This window comes from Myotis myotis, unplaced genomic scaffold, assembly GCF_014108235.1.
Source record: "Myotis myotis isolate mMyoMyo1 unplaced genomic scaffold, mMyoMyo1.p scaffold_m19_p_14, whole genome shotgun sequence".
Taxonomy (NCBI): domain Eukaryota; kingdom Metazoa; phylum Chordata; class Mammalia; order Chiroptera; family Vespertilionidae; genus Myotis; species Myotis myotis.
Genome location: NW_023416318.1, coordinates 19,712,289 through 19,733,400, shown reverse-complemented (window position 1 = coordinate 19,733,400; position 21,112 = coordinate 19,712,289). Strand labels below are relative to the sequence as shown.

At 40.4% G+C, this 21,112-nt stretch overlaps 2 protein-coding genes across 10 annotated transcripts in view; one reads left to right on the top strand and one right to left on the bottom strand.

Moving 5' to 3' along the window:
• Positions 1 to 1,086: 1,086 nt before the first annotated feature.
• On the bottom strand, positions 1,087 to 1,627 carry LOC118668959 (60S ribosomal protein L23a-like). The gene has a single exon (XM_036334415.1). The coding sequence runs from the start codon at positions 1,608 to 1,610 to the stop codon at positions 1,140 to 1,142; it is 471 nt and encodes a 156-aa protein (XP_036190308.1). The 5' UTR covers positions 1,611 to 1,627; the 3' UTR covers positions 1,087 to 1,139.
• Positions 1,628 to 8,878: 7,251 nt separating this feature from the next.
• The window catches only part of COMMD1 (copper metabolism domain containing 1), a 151,198-nt gene continuing 138,964 nt past the window's right edge, over positions 8,879 to 21,112 (top strand). For 4 of the 9 annotated variants that reach the window (XM_036334408.1, XM_036334409.1, XM_036334407.1 and 1 more), the window contains exon 1: positions 8,879 to 9,076. In XM_036334408.1, the coding sequence (XP_036190301.1) occupies positions 8,894 to 9,076 (183 nt within the window). In that variant the 5' untranslated portion in view covers positions 8,879 to 8,893. Of the gene's footprint in view, positions 9,077 to 18,206; positions 18,336 to 21,112 lie in introns of those variants that run through there. The other 5 variants (XR_004971821.1, XM_036334410.1, XM_036334412.1 and 2 more) reach the window with 2 other exon arrangements.

The window sequence follows — 21,112 nt, the reverse complement described above, 5'->3', positions numbered from 1 at the left end:
AATATAAGTTTTATGTGACATGGGAACCTTGGTGAGGAAATGAACACCTGAAAAGTGGTTAAACCTGAGCGTTTTATGCTAGATTTGATGAGTGGAAAGTTGTGGGGAAATATGATAGTGTGGTAGGCAGTTAGACAGAGTGAGCAGACCAAGGACCGTGGGCCAAGTACAGAAGGTCACCAGGGCGGAGGTGCCTAGTAATGGGTGAAACTGGGAAAACAAGGCCCTCGACCCTAGGGTAATCTTTCCTCTCCTAGGGTAATCCTTCCTCCCCTAGCAAGCGGCTGGTCAGTTGGTTTAGACCCCCTGAACTTTCATATCCTGGTCATGCAGCTCAGACCCTCCCCTGACCTTTCCTCCCCTGGTATGTTGGTAGTCATGTAGTAGACGCCCTAGAGGAGGAACAAGGAGCCGAAGAGTGGCCTCATGCAAATCCCATCTGGGCCCTTGCACAACCACTTTCTTAAGCATTAACTCCTGGAGATAACATCTAGGCCTCACTTGTGTTTCAGCTCTAGCCCCCCCCCCCCAAAAAAAAAACACAGCAAGATCAGGTAAGTGTTGCCATGGCTGACATCAGAACCAGCTACATTGACTAATGACCCCCTGCACTGGTGCCAACCAATCAGTGGAGACAACCCTGAAAGGACACACCTGGAAAATTGATGGATAGTCTCTTGAGATCCTCCCCGGGGACCTCCTTAAAATCCTCACCCTTAAAAGCCCTTAGGATGGCCTGGCTGGTGTGGCTCAGTGATTGAACATCGATCTACGAACCTGGATGTGACAGACTGATTTCTGGTCAGGGCACATGCCCGGGTTTCGGTCTCAACTCCCAGTAAGGGGCGTACAAAAGAGACGACCAATGATTCGCATCATTGATGTTTCTCTCTCTCTCTCTCCCTTTCTCTCTGAAATCAATAAAAAAATATGCATATATATTTTTAAAAGCCTTAAGGATGGAGGACCGAGGGCTCTCTCCCTTTCAGGCAAGCCAGCACCTTTCCCAGTCACCCTTCTCTCGCCTAAGCTCTAAGGATCCCTTCTTTTGGCTCTATAATTTGTTTTTGTTTTTTTGTTTTTTGGTTTTTTTTACAGTGTAAAATTTTTATATTTAGAATTAGGCAGCTGGACTCAGTTTAGATGATTCCAATTTTGTTGGCAACATCCAAAGCATCATAGTCAGGAGCCAGTCGAACATATGCCTTCTTCTCGCCATCAGGCCTGATCAGGGTGTTGACCTTGGCCACATCAGTGTCATAGAGCTTCTTCACAGCCTGTTTGATCTGGTGCTTGTTGGCCTTGACATCCACAATGAACACTAGTGTATTATTGTCTTCTATCTTCTTCATGGCTGACTCGGTAGTCAGGGGGAATTTGATGATGGCATAGTGGTCAAGCTTGTTTCTCCTGGGTGCGCTCTTCCGAGGGTATTTAGGCTGCCTCCGGAGCCTTAGTGTCTTTGGCCGTCGGAAAGTGGGTGAGGTGCGGATCTTCTTTTTTTGGTGGCTGTGGACGCCTTTCAACACTGCTTTCTTTGCCTTCAATGCCTTTGCTTTGGCTTCGGCTTTGGGAGGGGCAGGGGCTTCCTTCTTAGCTTTCGGCACCATCTTCGTAAAAAGCTATAATTTGTTTTCTGAACCCATTTCTTCTATAGATCACTTCTACCTCTGTGGCTTTCTAAATAAACTTTTGCTTATAGTTTGAGTGTTGGCTCTGGATTTTTTCGTAGAATTCAAGTACTGAGGTTGCTGAACTGAGGTCCAGTCTGACTTTACGTAACATCTAGTACACTATTTCACTGCCAACAATAGGACAAGGATATGAGTTAAAGATAGTAATCTGGAAAAACTTAGCAAGGCCTGTTCATTCAGATTCCTCTTGGCATTCCTCATCTTTGGAGATAAGAATGCTCTGGGTATAGAAAGGGCACCTCTCACATGAGGATCTTATGACCTGCTTTAGGGGAGAAGGGAAAGGTCAGAGAGTTCTCGCACCTGTCATTTCCCAAATTTTGTTTCTTGTGTTCCTTCAAATATTCAATATGCCATAGTGCCATATTTTGGGGTAGTGTGTTCTGAACCCCATCATTACACTATGAGATTCATGCTGTGCCTTAACACACTACTGATTTTAATGCCTCCAAACACAGGGACACACTGTTTCCGCTGCAACATGTTGAGCTACTTGTTGGCTTGCAACCTCAGGAGTTTCCTGGGTGAAATCTAAAACCAGCACCCCCTTTCCCCCTTCCCCCTCCCACAAGGAGAGTAGGAAGAGACTGAAGAAGGAAGCAGCCACTCCAGATAGGTAGGTGGTAGTTTTAATAAGCAAAGGAACTTAATGAGGCTTGTCTTGGGGGGAGAGGGAGTCACAAGACAAGTACATCTCTACACCTGCCCACCAGAATCTTAGTGTATATAAAGGCCTTATCTGGGCTCAGTCATGTATATTGTCCAGATGATCTCAACACCTTACTCTCAAGGCAATGTCCTTGGAGCAGCTCCTATTGTGGAAATTATAAGCAGAACATACATTCCAAGGATAGGGAAAAAAGTGATTGCCCTGGTCCAGCTCTAAGGTCAACCAGTGGTCATGTCCTCTCAATCACCTCCTCCAACACTATTCACCATTAAGCCTCTATTTGACCCCCTGAAGCTGAGTTAATTTTTTCTTCCACCACCAGATCTGATAATCTGATAGTTCTTTCTAGGTTCTAACAACACTTAGTTCATTGCATTTTAACCATTTGTTTATGTATACATTTGAGATGCCTATGGAAAATGAGTAACTCAAAGTGGTGGCTTAGAAATCCAATTTTTGTACCATCTTCAGCCAAAGAGGAAAGAAAGGTGTCAGGAAGACAAGTGATGGGGAAATGACCAGGAACTGCAAGATAAACATGAGTAAGGTTTGTTATGCAGATTTAAATGAAGGCCTTTTCTTTTGATAAGGGTTTAAAGTTGTCTCCTGGGATTGACTTTTGTTCTTGGTAGGCAGAGCAGATGGGACACCTTTGAAAATGTATGTCCTGCTTTTAGGCAAATAGGAGTGCATAGAGCTTTTCTTGTATCTGCTTCTTCTCAGTTGCCTTCAGCTAAAAAATAATTTCCATATCAGAGTGGCATTTTAGGGTGACATATTCTGCTAACCTTTATTTACTTATTTTTCCTTACCAGCATATAAGATTTTAGGGCAGACTGTCTTATTTGATTCTGTATGCTGTGGAACCTAACAGAATGATTGGCCCAAAGTTCTCAACTAATATCTGTTGAGTAGCTGGTCGAGTGGAGAGTGAACGGTAATTAAAACAGAAATGAAAAAGGAGGAGTAGAGACAGGGAACAGGGCGAGTCTATTGCAAAACTTTGGAGGCCCTGTGTTTGCACATTATTTTGGTCCACATTTTAAATTTTAATGTTTTCAGATATGGAAAACCTTATTAAAAAACACGTATTTCTGCCCTGGCTGGTTTGGTTCAGTGGTTAGAGCGTTGGCCTGTGGACTGAAGGGTCCCGGGTTTGACTCTGGTCAAGGGCATATGCCCGGGGTGCAGGCTTGATCCCCAGTGGGAGGTGTGCAGGAGGCAGTCGATTGATGTTTCTCATCATTGACGTTTCTATCTCTTTCCCTCTCCCTTCCTCTCTGAAATCTATAAAAAAATACATTTAAAAAAACAAAACAAAACACGCATTTCTGGCCTGGGACCAAACAGCCTATGAACCATAAAAAGGTAATTGAATAGGAGAAGCTACCAGTTTTTAATGGAACGTTAAATGGAAACCTATTTGGCAACCATGAAAGGGAAACCTGTTTACCAGGTGAGCAGCTATTAGGTGCTCATCCTTTCTCTTTGCCCCAAGGCTTCAGGTTTTTTTCTTTGCTGTTGCCTCACCGTAAACAATCCTTTCAATAGGCCTATGCCCAGGTTTGTTTGTTGAAACAGGTTTTGAGGTTTAATAAAACTTTGTGCTCTGATCCTCTTGTTACAAATGCATTCTGAAAATGCGGCTGTGACCAACCTCGAACAGTTACATTGGCAATAGCAGCCCCTGGTGGCACAGGATGATTTTATTTTAGTGATCACTGGTGTTTTGGAGTTTGCTGTAGGCTCAGGCAGGCAGTGATATGTTCATGTATTACCTACATTGGAATAGGAGTTAGACGATGATAGTGATATACAGGATTGCCTCCCCACCCGCCTGCTTGTAAAAGAGTAATCTATTTCCTATGAGTTTTAATTAGAACTGGGAGTACTGAGAAGGGGTTCTTAGGACAAGTGTAAAACTAGGAGGTCTATAAAATACTTCAGAGGGTTAAATTAACCTCTAGATGTTGTAAGCTACATTTGGTGTAGATTTGCATTTTGAGGGGAAAGTATCTTAGGCTTCTATCAGATTCTGAAAGTATCTAATATTATCAAAACATTTATGAAACACTATGTAAAGTGCATAGCTTTTCTCAGTCATGTAGAACATGTTCTTTTAAAGCTTTTCATTAAAATAAGTTTCATTTTAGGATAACTATTTTATGTTTCATTATATAACTTAAAACAATTTTAAATATATATATCTTTATTAATTTTTTAGAGAGAGGATGGGAGAGTAGTAGACAGATAAAAACATTGATGAGAGAAATGTCACTGATCGGCTGCCTCCTGCACATCCCCTACTGGGGATGGAACCTGCAACCTGGGCATGTGCCCAGACCAGGAATTGAACCATGACCTCCTGGTTCAAGGGCTGACACTTAACCACTGAGTGACAAAGGCTGGACTCACTATATAACTTTTTATCACAATGGTATTACATGTACACTGTAGATGCTTAGAAAAATCAGATAACCAGACAGAAGAAAATATGCCCTTCTTTCTCTGAAATCAATAGAAACATATTTTTAAAAATGTTTGAACAAATATAGCTGACTTATTTTTTTAAAATATATTTTTATTGATTTCAGAGAGGAATGAAGAGGGAGAGAGAGAGAGAAACATCAGTGATGAGAAAGTCACTGATAGCTGCCTCCTGGAAGCCCCACACCCTGCTTTAGGGGAAGAAATATCTTATATCTTTTCTATTATAAAGAATGCCTCTTGACTTCAGGCAAACACTGGATAAACATTAATTATAGCAGTCTAGAGTAGTGATTTTTTAAAATAATGTTTTGTTTTTTTGTTTTTTAAATATATTTTATTGATTTTTTACAGAGAGGAAGGGAGAGGGATAGAGAGCCAGAAACATCGATGAGAGAGAAACATCAATCAGCTGCCTCATGCACACCCCCAACTGGGGATGTGCCCGCAACCAAGGTCCCGAACCCGGGACCCTTGAGTCTGCAGGCGGACACTCTATCCACTGAGCCAAACCAGTTAGGGCTTAAATAATGTTTTTATGTATTTTTATAAAGAGAGGAATGGAGAGGGAGTGAGAGATACAAACATTGATAAGAGAGAAACATCATTCGGCTGCTATCTGCACACCTCCTTCTGGGGATTGAGCCTGCAACCTGGGTATGTGCCCTGACCAGGAATCTCCCAGTTCATAGTTCTATGCTCAACCACACCAACAGGGGTATTTCAATTTTCACAATAACAGAGGAGGACTGGCTCAGGCTGTATAGGGGATATTCACGTAAGTGAAAATCTACCTGTTTGTTATTGTCTGAACCTCAAATCTAACTCCATCTTAAATATAAATACAGTGCGTTGTTAGTATGACTTTAAAATACCTGGAACATTCTTGGTTTGCAATTACTAGGTAAAGTAAGAGAAGAATGTTTTTTATTCTGAATTTTACGAACCATTGTTCATATTTCAGACCAAATTAACAGTGGCAACCTCTCTCTCTCTTTCTTTTTCTTTCTCTCTCTGTAGTCACCAATACAGCATACTGTTAGGTCGCCGAAGAAGGAACGTGTGACCTAACACATACCTGTATTTATATTTTTGGAAGTCACAGGTGGTTCTACATACAGATCCAGGCATCGGGCTACTTCATGTTTCTTAGTCACCTAGTGTAGTTGTGCCCAAATACACATTGAAAAACATATATTATAATTTCCTTTTATTTTTTTAAAATTTCTTTATTGGTTAAGGTATTACAAATGTGTCCTCATCCCCCATTAACCCCCAACCCCCCCCCCACACACACACACACTCATGTTCTCATCCCCCTGGTGTCCATGTCCATTGGTTTGGCTTATATGCATGCATACAAGTCCTTTGGTTTATCTCTTCCCCTTACCCCCTCCCTCCCCTACTTTCCCTCTGGGGAGTGATAGTCTGATCGCTGTTTCTCTGTCTTTGGATCTGTCCCTGTTCATCAGTCTATGTTGTTCTCTATAATCCACAAATGAGTGAGATCATGTGGTATTTTTCTTTCATTGACTGGCTTATTTCACTTAGCATAATGCTCTCCAGTTCCATCCATGCTGTTGCAAATGGTAAGAATTCCTTCTTGCCCTGACCGGTTTGGCCCCATGGATAGAGCATCGGCCTGCGGACTCAAGGGTCCCAGGTTCGATTCCGGTCAAGGGCATGTACCTTGGTTGCGGACACATCCCCAGTGGGGAGTGTGCAGAAGGCAGCTGATCGATGTTTCTCTCTCATCGATGTTTCTGGTTCTCTATCCCTCTCCCTTCCTCTCTGTAAAAATAAATAAAATATATTAAAAAAAAAAAAAAAAGAATTCCTTCTTTTTTACAGCAGCATAGTATTCCATTGTGTAGATGTACCACAGTTTTCTAATCCACTCATCTGCTGATGGGTACTTAGGCTGTTTCCAGATCTTTGCTACGGTGAACTGTGCTGCTATGAACATAGAGGTGCATATATCCTTTCTGATTGGTGTTTCTGGTTTCTTGGGATATATTCCTAGAAGTGGAATCACTGGGTCAAATGGGAGTTCCATTTTTAGTTTTTTGAGGAAACGCCATACTGTTCTCCACAGTGGCTGCACCAGTCTGCATTCCCACCAGCAGTGCAAAAGGGTTCCTTTTTCTCCACATCCACTCCAACACTTGTTGTTTGTTGATTTGTTGATGATAGCCATTCTGACAGGTGTGAGATGGTACCTCATTGTTGTTTTGATTTGCATCTCTCGTATAATTAGTGACTGTGAGCATGTTTTCATATGTCTTTTGGCCTTCTGTATGTCCTCTTTCGAAAAGTATCTAGGTCCGTTGCCCATTTTTTGATTGGATTATTTATCTTCCTATTGTTAAGTTGCATGAGTTCCCTGTAAATGTCCTTTTATTTTTATTCTAAATTACAATTAGGCTTTTATATTGATTTTTAAATTGAGATATAATTCACATACTGTAAAAGATCCCTTAAAGAGTACAATTCAGTGGATTTTATTATATTCACAAAGTTGCATAATCATAACCACTACCTACTAGTATAATTCTAATCTAGAACATTTTCATCACCTCCCTAAAAGAAATCCAGTACCCATTAATGTCATTCTTCCTTTCTCTAGTCTCTGGCAACCATTGAACTACTTTCTGTCTGTATGGATTTGCCTATTCTGGACATTTCATATAATGGGATCATATAATTGCTATCATTTTGTGTTTATCTTCTTTTACTTAGCATGTTTTATTTTTATTTTATTTATTTTTTTGTTAATCCTCACCTGAGGATATTTTTCCATTGATTTTTTTTTAGAGAGAGTGGAAGAGAGAGGGAAAAACAAAGAGAAACATCGCTGTGAGAGAAACACATGGATTGGTTGCTTCCAGCAGGAGCCTCAACCAGAACAACAGCGCGGGGAGGAGCCTGCAACCAAAGTACCTGCCCTTGACCCGAATTTTTCAGAACAGGGACCCTTTGGTCCGCAGGCCGAGGCTCTATCCACTGAACCAAAGCGGCTAGGGCTACTTAGCATGTTTTAAAGGTGCGTCCATGTTGTCGCACCTATCAGTATGGCGTTCCATTTTATGGTGAACAATATATGGAATTTTTGAAATTATATGGGTAGATAACTATATTATCATGCATGTCATTTCAGGACAGTAAAGATGTTGACAAAATATTTATTATGGAAAGGAGCATTGGATCAGAGGCACTGATCTAGCTGGAAAGATTAATGACATAAAAAGGCAAGTAACAATCCAAGCAAAGGCATTGTTATCAGGGGATAGTTAAATTTTCTTGGACAGGTAAGGATTAGGCAGAGATTAGATCTGAGTGATAGATTCTATTCAGTTAGTAGACTGGTAAGGTCTGGAATGAGATGCAGTCACCCAAAAGTTAAACTGACACTTTCATAGGACGCAACCCTATCTCAAGTGATCGCTAAGTGTTCTTGCCTCTGCGTGGGCCCTGCAGTGATGAAGGAAATCCGCGGAAGCAAGATGATCCTTCTGCAACTGAATGGACTGCAAAACTCTAAGGCAGGGGTTCTCAACGATCCTTTCACAGGGATGCCTAAGACCATCAGAAAACATATATATGTATTATTACATATTTTGTGATTAATCACTATGCTTTAATTATGTTCAATTTGTAACAATGAAAATACATTCTGCATAACAGATATTTACATTACGATTCATAACAGTAGCAAAATTACAGTTATGAAGTAGCAACGAAAATAATTTTATGGTTGGGGGGGTCACCACAACATGAGGAACTGTATTAAAGGGTCGCGGCATTAGGAAGGTTGAGGATCACTGCTCTAAGAGGATGGGTTTTGCAGAGGAGAGCTGGCCGCTGACATCACAGTCTCCTCCCGGAACCTGGCTTCCAAACCCATCGGGCGCCCCTGCCCCCGCCTCCGCTCCCGCCTCCGCTCCCGCCTCCGCCTCCGCCTGCGCCTCCGCGGGGGCTATTTGGGCCCGTCCAGGCCGCCGTCCACGCGGGGCTGCGCTCAGCTGTTGGGGGCGGGGCCTCCATGACAATGGCGGGCGAGCTGGAGAGTTGCAAGTCCCTGAGCGGGCTGCTGAGCGGCCTGGCCCAGAAGGACTTCCACGGGCACCCGGGCGTTACCGAGGAGCTGCTGCGGAGCCAGCTCTACCCCGAGGTGCCCCCGGAGGAGTTCCGGCCTTTTCTGGCGAAGATGCGGGGGATTCTTAAGGTACCGCTCTTCCCTGCAGCCCCCGCCTCAGAGCCCAGCCCCTCTCCCCGCTTCAGACTCGTCCCCCGCCCGCCCCCCGAGCTGGGAAGGCTTTCCTCTTCGGACTTCTCCGTGGGCGCCGCAGGGCGCCTGCAGACCCGGGCGCGGGCTCCGTCCTCTCCTCTCGCTCCTGAAGGGCGACCCCTTTCTGCTCAAGCCCCAGCCCCTCCAGCCATGCCGACCGGCGCCCGCGAGAGGGGACGCTGGGGTTTTCTCTAGAGACACATCTCTTCTGTAGGTAACAATCTCGAGTTGTCTCGGCGGATCTGTGGGCTCCACACTTAAAAATTAAGAGCGATTACACGGTCAGGCTTCCCCGTGCGGTAGAAGTGGGGAGCGTTAATGTGAGCCGGGATTAGGGGGGCCTGGGCCGGATTGAACCCCTGTCAGGGAGTCCACCGTGTGGCTGAGAGCATATCTGCCCGGTAGAAATGTAACGAGAGCTAAGTATATACTTAAAAGTGTTCTGGCCCTGGCCGGTTTGGCTCAGTGGATAGAGCGTCGGCCTGCGGACTGAAGGGTCCCGGGTTCGATTCCGGTCAAGGGCATGTACCTTGGTTGCGGGCACATCCCCTGTAGGAGATGTGCAGGAGGCAGCTGATCGATGTTTCTCTCTCATCGGTGTTTCTAACTCTCTATCCCTCTCTCTTCCTCTCAGTAAAAAATCAATAAAATATATTTTTTAAAACAGTTCTGGTAGCCACATAAATCAAGTTAAAAAAAAAAAAGGTGGTTAACTGAAAAAGTTTAACCCAGTATATTCAAAGTATTGTCTCCTTACATGTAATCAATGTACAGTAGTTATAAGATATTTTATATTATTTTTTCACTAAGTCTGTATTTTACACTTAAAACACATATCCACTTGGACCTGCCACCTTTCCAATGCTCGGTAATCACATGTGGTAATGGCCGCGGCCTTGGACAACACTGGTCTAGACTGAGGGCTAGTCATAGGCATGAATCTAGTGTAGAAATAAGACTGTAAAGATGATTTTTGATTTTTGTGGGCCTCCTGTGTGTTAGGAACTGTACTAGCCGTTTTACATGTTATTTAATTTGTTCCTTGCAAACACCTTTATGGTGGGCATCCGTTTTAAAGATTAGGAAACAGGCTCATGGATGGAGTCTTAAGCAGTTAGACTAAAGTCACACTTACTTTGATGAAAGTCAATGTTAAAATTTCATCTGCTGCCCTAACCGGTTTGGCTCAGTGGATAGAGCGCCGGTCTGAGGACTGAAGGGTCCCAGGTTCGATTCCGGTCAAGGGCATGTACCTTGGTTGCGGGCACATACCCAGTGGGGGGTGTGCAGGAGGTGGCTGATCGATGTTTCTCTCTCATGGATGTTTCTAACTCTCTATCCCTCTCTCTTCCTCTCTGTAAAAAATCAATAAAATCTATTTAAAAAAATTTCATCTGCTATGCTTTTACAATTGTTAGCTGTTTTTCAAAACTGTTTAGCTCTGGCCGGGTGGCTCATTTGGTTGGAGCGTTCTTCCTACACCAAAAGATTGCGAGTTCGATTCCTGGTCAGGGCACTAACCTAGGTTGGGAGTTCCATCCCTTATTGGAGCGTGTAGGGGAGGCAACTGATGGATGTTTCTTTCTCATGGGTGTTTCCCTCTCCCTCTCCCGCTCCCTCTCTCCTAGCCCCCCTCAATCGCCCCTTCTCCTCCCCTTTCCCTTCCTATCTAAAAACATTATATGATATGTATCTATATCTATATGTGTATCTATACCTATCTATATATATCTGTATACCATTTTAGAAGTTTAGAAATGCACGCAACAGCTTAGGATTGGTCTTCCTGTTTCACTTCTGCCCCCTGCAGTGTATTCTCAGAACAGCTACCAGTGATCCTTTTATCCCCCAGGTTTATCTTGTCTTTATTCAAACATCTTAGCTTTCTGAATCTCTTTAGGGCAGTGGTTCTCAACCTTGGCTGCACATTAGAATCACCTGGGAATCTTTTTAAAATCCTGATTTCTGGGCCTCACTGCTTTAGGGCCCTTGCGGATGCTCTTCCATATGCCTGTAATGCCCTTCCCCCAGATATTATATGCATTGTTCACTTGCTTCATTCATTCTCTACTTAAAAGTGATTTCCTATTAGGTCTCCCTGATCTATCCAAAGAGTCTCACCTTTCCTTCCCCACCCTTTTTACTTTGCTTTAGTTTTCTTCATATTTAGCACTACTTGAAATTATATTATGTACTTATTAGCTTGTTTATTTATTGATTTCCCTATTAGAATGTAAGTATTAAGAGGTTGGGATTTTATTTTATTTATTTATAACAACACCTATTATTGTTTCTGGCACATAGTAGGCACTTGGTAAAAATCTATAGAATAAGTGAATGAATGGATAGTGCTTAAATGTGGGAATTGCCATTAAAATAATAAGCAAGAGAGAAAACCTATACTACTTTTATATGAGCAGAGCTGGAAGGTATAATACTCTAAACCAGGGGTCAGCAAACTAGGGCCCAAGGAATGAATCTGGCCTGCTGCTCATTTAAAAAAATATGTTTTTATTGATTTTAGAGAGAGAGAAAGGGAGAGAGAGAGATAGAAACATCGATGCATCAATGTCGGTTGGCAGCCTCCCACACATCCCCTACTGGGGATGCAGCCCATAATCCAGGCATTGAACCTGGGACCTCCTGGTGCATGGGTGGACGATCAACCACTGAACTGCACTGACTGGGCCTGCTGCTCATTTTTATAAATAAAGTTTTATTGAAACATGCCCTTACACTTATTCATTTACATCTCATCTATAGCAGCTTCCATCACTGTAATAACAGAATTGAGCGGTTGTGACATAGATCTTGTGGCCTTCAAAGCCTAAAATATTTACTATCTGAACCTCTACAGAAAAATATTTGCTGACCCCTGTCTCAAACTCAAAATCTGTTTTTAAACTCATGATGTTTAATAATTGTAAACAATATAATATGTAAATTATGTTTAGAAGTTGGTTACTTGGTAAAAATCTAAAAGGTGGAAATGGGGATTATTTGCTATTACATCCTCTTGAGGGATTTCATCAACTTGTTCTGTAGGCTCATGAGACCTTTGGTAAATAAAAATGAGCTTTAATGTTTCTATAGTACTAAGTGTGTGTTCTTAGTAAGAGATTGATAGAATTTGAATTGGGAATTTTTCCAAATACAGAGGATATAAAATTTATATGTTAGTTAATGTAATATAAAGTAATCTAAAATTTAGTATTATGAACCTGAGAATCAAGTAAAAACTATCAAGATATGAAAACTGGTTTAAACTCATATAAGAAAATAACTTATCAATTATGTAATATTAAGATTTATAATAATAAAAGATATATAAAAATAATTGCATTTTATTTTATTTTTAAAAAATAAACTTTATTGAGTAATTACCACTTTTTTGTTGTTGTTAATCCTCACCCGAGAATATTTTTTTAGAAAGAGTGGGAGGGAGAGGGAGAGACAGAGAGAAACATCAATGTGAGAGAGAAACGTCGATTGGTTGCCTCCCATATGTGCCCTGACTAGGGCCAGGATCGATCCTGTAATTGAGTTATGTGCCCTTGACCAGAATCAAACCCAAGACCCTTTAGTCTGCGGGCTGGCACTCTATCCACTGACCCATACCTACAAAAATAAGTGTTTAAAAATATTTGTATTTTAAACACCTGGTTCTGTCTCTCTTTTTGAAGCCATAAAATTTTGTAAATTTTTTTTTGAGAACTAGATTGATTAGAAAGGAAAGACCTGTGGTAATACAGTTTTTATATATCTTGTAATTGGGGTATGTCACCTGAAGAACGCTGGATTTTTTAAAAAAAAATGTATTTTATTGATTTTTTACTGAGAGGAAGGGAAAGAGATAGTTAGAAACATCGATGAGAGAGAAACATCGATCAGCTGCCTCCTGCTGGAGATGTGCCCACAACCAAGGTACATGCCCTTGACCAGAATTGAACCTGGGACCTTTCAGTCCTCAGGCTGACGCTCTGTCCACTGAGCCAAACCGGTTACGGCAAGAACGCTGGATTTAATTTTTTTTTTTTGGCAAACATTCAACTACCTGTATGCTTTCCTTTATTAATTTTTATTATAAACATTATTTAATTTAATTTAAAAAGTATGGAAATTTGAGACATGTAAAAACATACATAACGCCGAAACTGGTTTGGCTCAGTGGATAGAGCATCGGCCTGTGGACTCAAGGGTCCCAGGTTTGATTCTGGTCAGGGGCATGTATCTGGGTTGTGGGCACATCCCCAGTAGGAGATGTGCAGGAGGCGGCTGATTGATGTTTCTCTCTCATCGATGTTTCTGACTCTCTATCTCTCTCCCTTCCTCTCTGTAAAAAATCAATAAAATATATATATATATAAAAAAACAACAAGCATACATAACACCATCAGCTAACAGCCAATATTAATATTTTTGTGTATTTACATATCCTACAAATTTTCTTGATAAATACCATGCACTGTTCTAGGATATAGTAGTAGACATCACGGTATGTACCCTTGTGGATCATACAGTTACTGGAGAATATAGACATTAAGCCAGTGTAACAGGTATTTTGAAAAGGTAGCCATAGAGTGCTTTGTGCCTACGTAAGTAAATTATAGGCAGTTTAGAATAGTTCCCACTCCCCTCTACAACATGAATAAAGAAAGAAAAAAGGGGGAGGAAACCCTGCTTATTAGGTATAAGGCACTAAAAGGAAAACAGAAATAGTGTAGAAATAATTTTCCTTTCCCTAGTTGTATACCCCTAATCCAAGGTAGGGGCTTTTATCACTATCGTTGACTAAAGTCATGATGTCTTTCTTGGATGAGGATTTGGCTGCACTGGGACCTCATATTAAGTTTCTTTCTTGTTGTTAATCCTCACCCAAGGTTATTTTTCAATTGATTTTCAGAGGGAGTGGAAGTGAGAGGGAAAGACACACATTTATTACTACTTAGATTATTTTCTTATTTCTTTTTTCCTCTATTCTCTTTCCTCTATTCACATTGACAAACATCAATGTGAGAGAGACACATCGATTGGTTGCCTTCTGCATGCACCCTGACCAGTGCCAGGGTCGAGCCTACAACCAAGGTACAGGCCCTTGATCAGAATCAAACCCAAGACCCTTCAGTCTGCAGGATCCACTGAGCCAAACGGGCTAGGGCAAGTTTCTTGATATTTGGGGCCAAATCAGCTGTTAAAGTATCACCTGAATAGGCCCAGATGTGCGTTGTAATAGCTCCATCATCTCATTGAGACTCAGATCTTAAAAGCATGTTCTCATGTAGCTCTGTAAAAAAGAGGTTGTTTTTCTTCTTCTTTCATTTTAAGTCTTAATGTCACATTAATTGCTAATTTGGCTGAAAATATATTTCTAGATTGTAAAATAATTGACTCACAATTTTAAAGGCATTGTTTCCTTTAATGTGATCTTTTTCTCTCTTTGGAAGCTTTTAGGATTTTCTCTTTATCCTTTATTTTCTTGAATATTCTTTATGTGTGGTTTTCTTTTGTTTCACTTCAGGTCACTGTGGTCCTTTCTTCAATCTGCAGACACATGACTTTCAGTTCTGGGAAATTTATTACTACTTAGATTATTTTCTTATCTCTTTTTTTCCTCTATTCTCTTTCTACCACTCTGATTTTTCAAATGTTAAACTTTCTAGACTGTATTCTCAAATTTTATTTTTTCTATTTTCCATGTCTGTGTTTTTTCTTTTACTTCTTGATAGATTTCCTTAACATTCTCTCCTAGCATTTAATTGAAATTTTCCAAGAGTTTTCTTTTGACACAGATAATATACTATGTTTATTTTAGCCAATGTAGGGGAAGGAAAGGTTTTTTTCTTGACACTTTTTGGGTCTTTGGCCAGGTCTGCAAATTAAACTGACAAAGATTAACGGAGAAAACATACAAATTTATTTAAGTTTAATGTGATAGAGAATCCTTCTTAAGAAAACGAAGACATGAGTATTTTATACTATGTTTGATGAAAAGTGGACAGTTAACGGGGAATAGGATAGGTTAAAGAGTATGAGGTAATTGTAGTAAACTGAGGGAAACTTAGCAAGGCCTGTTTGTGGGCTTCTTGGTGACTCTTCGTCTTTGTCCATAAGGATGCTCCTTTCTTCTGGGTTGAGGGAGGGCACATCTCATGAAGGTTTTATGACCTGTTTCAGGAGAAAAGGGTTGTGGGAGAGGTTAGAGTGACATTCCTGCTCTGCCTGTTTTAAACTCCTTCATCTTTTTTTTTTTTTTTTTTTTAATATATTTTATTGATTTTTTACAGAGAGGAAGGGAGAGAGATAGAAAGTCAGAAACATCGATGAGAGAGAAACATCGATCAGCTGCCTCTTGCACATTCCCCACTGGGGATGTGCCCGCAACCCAGGTACATGCCCTTGACCGGAATCGAACCTGGGACCTTTCAGTCCGCAGGCCGACGCTCTATCCACTGAGCCAAACCGGTTTCGGCAACTCCTTCATCTTAAAGTGGTCAATATGGCAAAGTGCTGTATTTTGGGGTGGCATGTCCTGAACTTCATCACCAACAGTTTTTCCTCTCTTTGTAAAACACAATGGGGAGCATAGAATACATAATATTCTGCACCTTGACCCTGATTTTTTTTATGCTATTCTTCAGTATTAGAAATTTAGTACATTTGTACTGAGCATTGGTGAAACCTTTTTTAAGAGGCTATTTATTTATTATTATTTAGTTATTTACTTTTAAATAATTCTTTATTGTTGAAAGTATTACATAAGTCCCCGTTTTCCCCCCATTGACTTCCTCCAGTCCCCCCACCCCTTTAAGAGGCTTTTGATGAACATATTGCTAAGGTGCTTTTGGGTATAATGTAAATATGAAACAGGTTAGATTCTATTGCGGGATACCCCACTTAATCTTTTTAGTATTCCAGTAGTTTAATGTTTTGCCTACTTTGGTGTATATTTTATTTTATTATCCGTATGTATTATTTAAAAGCAGAATTTAATCCTAGTTTCCAAATAACCTGGACAATTTTGTGGAAAGTATTTACAATAAAAGTAGAGGCTTAAACGTGCATTTTGTATTGTTTAAAAAAATGACTTGCGTTGACTGTCCATTAGTGATGACTTTTAAAAATTGTTAATGAATGGTATCATCAAAGAATGGTATTTTCAACTTGTGTTTTGGGATTTGTCTTATGGAATGTATCCAGTATCTTATTCTTGTGAAAAGGCCAGTTGTGAAAAACACAGATGCTTTTTTTCCCTTTTTTAATATATTTTTATTGATTTCAGAGAGGAAAGGGGAGGGGGAGACAGAAACATCAATGATGAGAATCATTGATCGGCTGCCCCCTGCACGCCCCCTACTGGGGATGGAGCCTGCAACCCTGTCAGTGCCCTTGACTGGAATCAAACCCGGGACCCTTCAGTCCTCAGGCCAACACTATCCACTGAGCCAAACCAGCTAGGGCCAGAATGCTTTTTATTTTTATTTTATTTTTTTAAATATGTTTTATTGATTTTTACAGAGAGGAAGGGAGAGGGACAGAGAGTCAGAAACATCGATGAGAGAGAAACACCAATCAGCTGCCTCCTGCACAATCCCAACTGGGGATGTGCCCACAACCAAGGTACATGCCCTTGACTGGAATCAAACCCGGGACCCTTGAGTCTGCAGGCCGACGCTCTATCTGCTGAGCCAAACCAGCTAGGGCCAGAATGCTTTTTAACGTTGAACTTTCTTGTCTTCATAGTAGCGTTTTTGTATTTATTGTATAATGTAGAAAGATTTTATTATGTAAGATACTTCTAAATCTACTATTGGTCTCTCTGTATAAGTGAAGAATGATCTGTTCAGCAGTTTCTTTTCGATACTTGAATTAATTTAAGAATGAACTTCACCCTTATACATTTTGGACAGCAAATGTTAAGTAATAAAAAATTAACTTGATTATAAAAAATGGGTGCAAAATATCTGGTCTTAAAATGTTTAGATTAGGAGACATGAATAGAACATACTGAAAACATTTGACTTATTCTGTCATACTTTGAGGATTCATTTGTCTTCTGTCTAGCATTATCTTAACTATAAGCAGTAATTCTTTTTTTCTACTTTAGGTGGCAGTAGAATATTGGCTTGCAATACACTGATAAAATATGCTGGAAGCAACATAATGTTAAAATTGTTATTTCTGTTTAATGTTCTAGTTAAGAAAACAAAGTCGGTTATTCAACAATAAGAATTTCTTACCCAAAAGAAGTCTAAATATTTGGTTTGTTAATTTGAATTTAGGAATACCATTTCTGACTGTAAAACAGATTCCTTTCCTAGTTCTCTAGTTTTTGTGTAACTAAATTTTCCTAATTTCATTGAGCATTTTTGAGAATTTAGATGATAACTCATGAGATACACTTCTACTTCTCTGAAGAATGATGTTACTTTAAAAAAATATTTTTATTGATTTCAGATAGGAAGGGAGAGGGAGAGAGAACTAGAAACATCAATGATGAGAGAGAATCATTGATTGACTGCCTCCTGCACACCCCCTACTGGGGATTGAGCCCTGCAACCTGGGCATATGCCCTTTAATCAGCAGGCTGACGCTCTATCCACTGAGCCAAACCAGCTAGAGCTGGGTGATGTTACTTTTTTTTTTTTTTAAAATATATTTTATTGATTTTTTACAGAGAGGAAGGGAGAGAGATAGAGAGTTAGAAACATCGATGAGAGAGAAATATCGATCAGCTGCCTCCTGCACATCTCCCACTAGGGATGTGCCCGCAACCCAGGTACATGCCCTTGACTGGAATCGAACCTGGGACCTTTCAGTCCGCAGGCCGACGCTCTAGCCACTGAGCCAAACCGGTTTCGGCAATGATGTTACTTTTTAATGTCACTGGACATCACATGATAAAGCAGCAATTACAGATTACCAGCTGGAGTTTGCAAAGTATTTTAATAAGCTCAAATGGCATGTAATGAGGTGTTCTGTAAGTTTTTTTCTTTTTCTCTTAGTTTAGGGCAGAACCCCTATTGATTGAAACTCTATTTTTGGTTCTTCTTTTCTCAAAGCAACTATTCTGGATCTAGAAACTTGATTTCGATTGAAGGAGTTCCTGAGTAGGGAGATTTTAAAGAAAATTTCTTCTGTGATTTAGCCATCAAATATTTCTGGGCCTGGAATGTGCGTATCTGCTTTGTACACAAAGGTGAATGTCACAGTCCCTGTCTTAAAGTATCCTATATCATATGGTAAATACCATAAGAAAAGTGTAAATGATGTGTTCTGAATGGATCCTTATTTTAAATCACAGAAATATGAAAAATCAAGTTGTTGTTTTTCCTAATAAAACACCCACCACCTACTATCAAAGTATCAGTAGTATAATGTTATATTAAAATGTGATCAAAATTTTACACGTCTTTATGGGAAGCTATATATTGGATAGTAGTACTTTTATTAATATGTGTCTCAGTGGTAAATAGTCTATTTTAATAATTATACAATACTCATTTAAAGCGAAATATCAAATTTATGTTTTTTTACTTTCCTTTAAAAAATTAATAAAGCTTTAATACCTAATAAATAAAACACCCACATTTTTTGGCTTTGTTTTAACTCAGTTTATACTTTTTATAAATTTTGACTATTATGGTTTATCTTTAATAAAGTTTTATTGTAATGAATTTCTTTTTTTAAAAAGCCATATTATGCTACATTGTAGAAATTTTGGAATGGGTTGTGTTATGTGTGCTTTATGTATAATTCACTTTTAAAGTCTTTTTATACCAGTATGGGATTATTCTCTGTCATGACATCTGATCGTGGTACAGCTCTATTCCACACTTTTTTTCTTTTTTGTTAATCCTCATCCAAGCACATTTTTCCATTGCCTTTTTTTTAGATAGAGCAGATAAAAGGGAGGGAGGAAGAGAGGGAGTGGGGAGAAGAGAGAGAAAGGTATCAATGTGAGAGAGACACATTGATTGACTACTTTCCACACAAGCCCCCTAGGAATTGAACCTGTGACCCTTCAGTGCATGGGCCGAGGCTCTAACCACTGAGAACACTGGCCAGGGTTCTACAGACCTATTTTTATTTATTTATGTATATTTTTATTGATTTCAGAGAGGGAGAGGGAGGAGGGAGAGAGAGAGAGAGAGAGAGAGAGAGAGAGAGAGAGAGAGAGCGAAATATCAATGATGAGAGAGAATCATTGATCGGCTGCCTCCTGCATGCCCCCTACTGGGGATTGAGCCTGCAACCCAAGTATGTGCCCTTGACCAGAATCGAACCCGGTCCGCAGGCAGACACTCTCCACTGAGCCAAACCAGCTAGGGCCAGACCTATTTTTAAACAAAGAAGCTGCCATTTATGAAATGCCTTAATTTCCATTTTGTTTATCCTGAGCATATGTTATTTAAGAAATAAACAGCCGAAACCGGTTTGGCTCAGTGGATAGAGTGTCGGCCTGCGGACTGAAAGGTCCCAGGTTCGATTCCGGTCAAGGACATGTACCTGGGTTGCGGGCATATCCCCAGCAGGAGATTTGCAGGAGGCGGCTGATCGATGTTTCTCTCTCATCGATGTTTCTAACTCTCTATCTCTCTCCCTTCCTCTCTGTAAAAAATCAATAAAATATATTTAAAAAAAAGAAAAAAAAAAGAAATAAACAAATCATTTACAAATCCTTTATCATTTATTTAAAATATGCTTATTTATTCAAATGAACATTTATCGAGTACTTGCTCTGTGTCAATTCTTGTGCCTGGAACTGGAACATCAATGAACCAGATAATTTTCCTCCCTCCTGGACTTGACATTGAAGGGAGGCAGGGGTATCCTGACAGTAAACAAGAATATGTGCATAAAGGAATGATGGCCAAAAATGTATTCATTGTTTACATAGTCCTTCCTCTTCCTCTAATAATCTTTTTTGATCTCTTAAAATCACTAACATTTACCTGAGATAATGAATTTCATATCATTAGTATCTTTGATTTCCTTTAAAGAAACCCAGTAGATTCCACTTACAATCAAGGTAATAAATGTTAATATATTAATTTTATATTTGATGTTTAGGATGCATCTCCTAGTATATTATTTTTATCATCTAGATTTGCTTAGTATGTAGTAAATTCCTTGATATAGAGGTATGAAGCAACTTAAATTTTCTATTGAAATTCCATACTGAGGTTTCTACTCCCACACATCTAATTTACTTCTCTTTATTATATTTAATTAGAGGCCCAGTGCAGGAATTCATGCATGGGTGGGGTCTGGCCGGCCTGCCCCAATCAGAGTGGATTGGGGCTGGGCCTGTGGGGAGGAGGAGAGGACGGTGGGAAGTTGGCCGGCTGGTCCACCTTGATGGGGCCTGATTAGGACCAGGCCAGCTGTGGGGAGGGGCCACGGGTGATTGGCTGGCGGGCCCCACCCCCGATTGGGGTGGGGGGGGCGCTTGAGGGCCAGCAGCCTGGGGGAGGGACCATGGGTGGTTGGCCGGCTGGCCCCACCCCCGATCAGAGTGGGGGGGCCGATTGGGAGCAGAGCTGGCTTTGGGGAGGGGACTGATTGGGGTGGTAGGGACCTATCGGGGGCGTGGCGGGCTGTGCAGGAGGGGTTGCAGGCAGTTGGCTTTTTCACATATCATGGATATTTATTATTTCAAAGTCCCAAAGCTATTCAAGTATTTTGATAACCAAAAATACACTGCATCAACTCAATCTGGAAGAAAAAAATACAGTCCTGCCTTTCTTGGCAACAAAAATTTTATAGGTGACAAAAATAGTAGCAGGCCTCTAGATAAAGCTATTGGTAGAGTTACAATGAAAATACTGCATTCCCTTAATGTTCAGTTAAAAATAAAATACAAAGCAATAGTACACAAAGTATGATGCTTCTAAGATAATTCATTAGTATCTATATTTTAAAATGTTAACAAGGATGCAGGTTTCCACCAAAATACTTAATAATGTGTTCCTA